The 2,639-nt window shown below is 35.2% G+C and overlaps 1 protein-coding gene across 1 annotated transcript; it reads left to right on the top strand.

Annotated features, from left to right (window-relative positions):
- Nucleotides 1-252: 252 nt before the first annotated feature.
- On the top strand, nt 253-2,369 carry LOC118345780 (mannose-P-dolichol utilization defect 1 protein homolog 2-like). The gene is made up of 5 exons (XM_035687027.1): nt 253-534; nt 1,102-1,255; nt 1,825-1,897; nt 2,004-2,070; nt 2,286-2,369. The coding sequence occupies exons 1-5, from the start codon at nt 388-390 to the stop codon at nt 2,352-2,354; spliced, it is 510 nt and encodes a 169-aa protein (XP_035542920.1). The 5' UTR covers nt 253-387; the 3' UTR covers nt 2,355-2,369.
- Nucleotides 2,370-2,639: the final 270 nt, after the last annotated feature.

Raw genomic sequence — 2,639 nt, 5'->3', positions numbered from 1 at the left:
AGAATTAATACAAATATTATTTTTGAATTTATCATTTCAGCTATTGATACAATATATTTTAAATAATGTTTTATATCAAGTAATTAAATGATAAAAATAGATATGCAAATGGCAAAATTTCTCCTCAACTAACTGGGAAAAATGAAAATTCATAAAAGTCAAAAAAAAAAAAAAAAAAGAAAATATAAATGTAAGCTTACTGTTTATAGAAGCCGGCGCACACCTAATAAAAAAAAAAAATTGGTCAAAAAAAAAGGGGATGGAAATTGAGTTGTCCGAACTCGAAGCGCAGTGTGGTGTATTTCACTATTTCCCTCGAAGTCTTTTCCCTTTTTAGAGTCCCTCACAGTATTTGGATCGGATCACAGAGAGAGAGAGAGAGACTGAATGGAATTTATAGGGATTGATTTCGGCTGTGCCGTGGGATCTCTCCGCCATGGTAAAATCCCTGACAAAGACTGCTTGCTGCCTCTCATTTCCAAGCTCCTCGGCTATTGCATAGTCGCGGCTTCCACCACCGTCAAACTCCCCCAGGCACACTTTCCTTTTTTTTTTTTTTAGTTTTGTTTTGATTCTTTTCAATCATAATCATGGCTGCTGGTTGAAATTACGTTCCGCAGAGTTAAGATGTGTTAAAATAGGGGTTTCACTTCAACTTTGGCTCCCTAGCTGCCTGTCTTATGTTTCTAAATTAGAACGACGCTTTTGGAAGAGATTGGCTATTCGTGGGTTGGTTTTACGATTTTTAGCCTCGAAATAAACTATTGGGAATCCTTTCTTCAATGCTTTACAGACGCAGAAATTATGGGTTTCCTATTCCTTTCTTGGCATTCGAACGAAGGCTAATATTTATTTAAAGGATATAATCTCTTTCAAAAGCTATTGGTTATAATCATGAACTGAGTTATGGAATAAGAATCCGTGGAGTTTGAAAAGAATGTGGCGAACTATGTTGTTTTTCTATGAATTTTATGATCCCCTAACATGCATTTGTTAATTACTTTTAATGAGCCTGGTTCTGGCACCCTGGGCACTTAATTCAATCTCTCATGCAGTGCATATATTAAAGCAGTAGTAAGTGCTTTTGCTTTGAAACTGCAGATACTAAAAATTTTGAAAAACAGTAGTGTCAGAGGCCTTAGTGTTGTTGCCTTTGAGCTTGAAGTAGTCGGCTACACTATTGCTCTGGCATATTGTCTCCACAAAGGGCTTCCCTTCTCAGCTTATGGGGAGTTGGCATTTCTTTTGATCCAAGGTATGTAGGTGTGCAAAACAAAATATAAAGCGATTCTTGTGTGTAACTGTAGATTTTCTGTACTCATATCGCTCCTAATCCCTAAATTTGTAGAATTGTTAGTTAAAAGATGAGCGGCTTTTGTAATGTATATATGCTTGTATGTACCTTGAATTATAGAATCTATATTTTGGACTCAGAGAACACTTGGCATAAACGTGAGGAACCTTAAACGTTTTCACTTATTACAGCAATGTTTTTTCCTTGATTGATACCAAATAATATTATCTTATTTGTTTCTTGAGTATCTTGTGGTTCAATGTTATATGTTGCTGTTTGTGGTGAATGCACTAGAAATTGGACCGGAATCATTAGAGTCGATTATAGTTAAGATTAATTTATGAGGTTAATCTGCCTGTACTACAATCAGGCAAGAGCCCAAATTTTGACACAAAAAGCATCTGTTGAATCCTGATTATTATCTGTTGGTTGGCTCTATTGGACCCCTGGATTAGGTATTGCCTCTTGGATCAGATAACTTTGCAATATGAAAGATCTAACATACTTCCTCTTGTGCTTATCTGTTGCAGCTTTAATTTTAGTTGCCATAATCTACTATTATTCACAACCGGTGGGCACTATAACATGGATCAGGGCATTGCTGTATCCTTTTTTCTTGACATAGAGTTTTTGGATTTTCTCGAGTATGCATCATGTGAGATAAAAAAAAAATATGTTCAACCTCTTCCTTAATATGATGGTTTTTCAGATATTGTGCGGTAGCACCAACTATTCTAGCTGGTCAAATTAATCCGGTTCTCTTTGAAGCCCTATATGTCAGTACATTCTTTTATTTCTGGTTTTCAGATATTGGAGTTTGTCAAAGTTATCTTTTTTCCCTTTCATTTGTGGTCATTGTCTTTATAGGGGTACTGATTTTCAAGTACATGCATTTCAAATGTCAGGCTTGTTTAGACTTTTTTCCTTTTTCTTGAATTTTGAAGGCTCTGTACATATGGAGTTTGCCTAATGTGGAAATGATCTATTACAGGCATCTCAGCATGCAATTTTTCTCTTCGCCAGGATCCCACAAATATGGAAGAACTTTTCTGTGAGTTAAATAATTAATTCCTTGTTATGCTGCTCAATTGTTTGTTCATAACAGTTGTGCTGTTATATAATTTTTTTCATCTCTTTCTTTCCTATTGCAAGAATTCTACAAATTCCCTTTCTAAATACTTGTATGAAAATACTGGCCCGCTCTGTTGTTGGCCCTGATAGTCCATAACTTCTTGAAGTTAATAAATATACCAATATGAATTGTGTGTATTGTGATTTTCTTACTTTTCAAAAAGGAAAAAAAAATGAATTGTGCATTAGTCTCTCTCTGCAACCAGAAGTTGCA

This window comes from Juglans regia, unplaced genomic scaffold (assembly GCF_001411555.2).
Source record: "Juglans regia cultivar Chandler unplaced genomic scaffold, Walnut 2.0 Scaffold_450, whole genome shotgun sequence".
NCBI lineage: Eukaryota > Viridiplantae > Streptophyta > Magnoliopsida > Fagales > Juglandaceae > Juglans > Juglans regia.
Note: the sequence above shows the minus strand (reverse complement) of the source record. Positions and strands in the feature narration are given on the sequence as shown.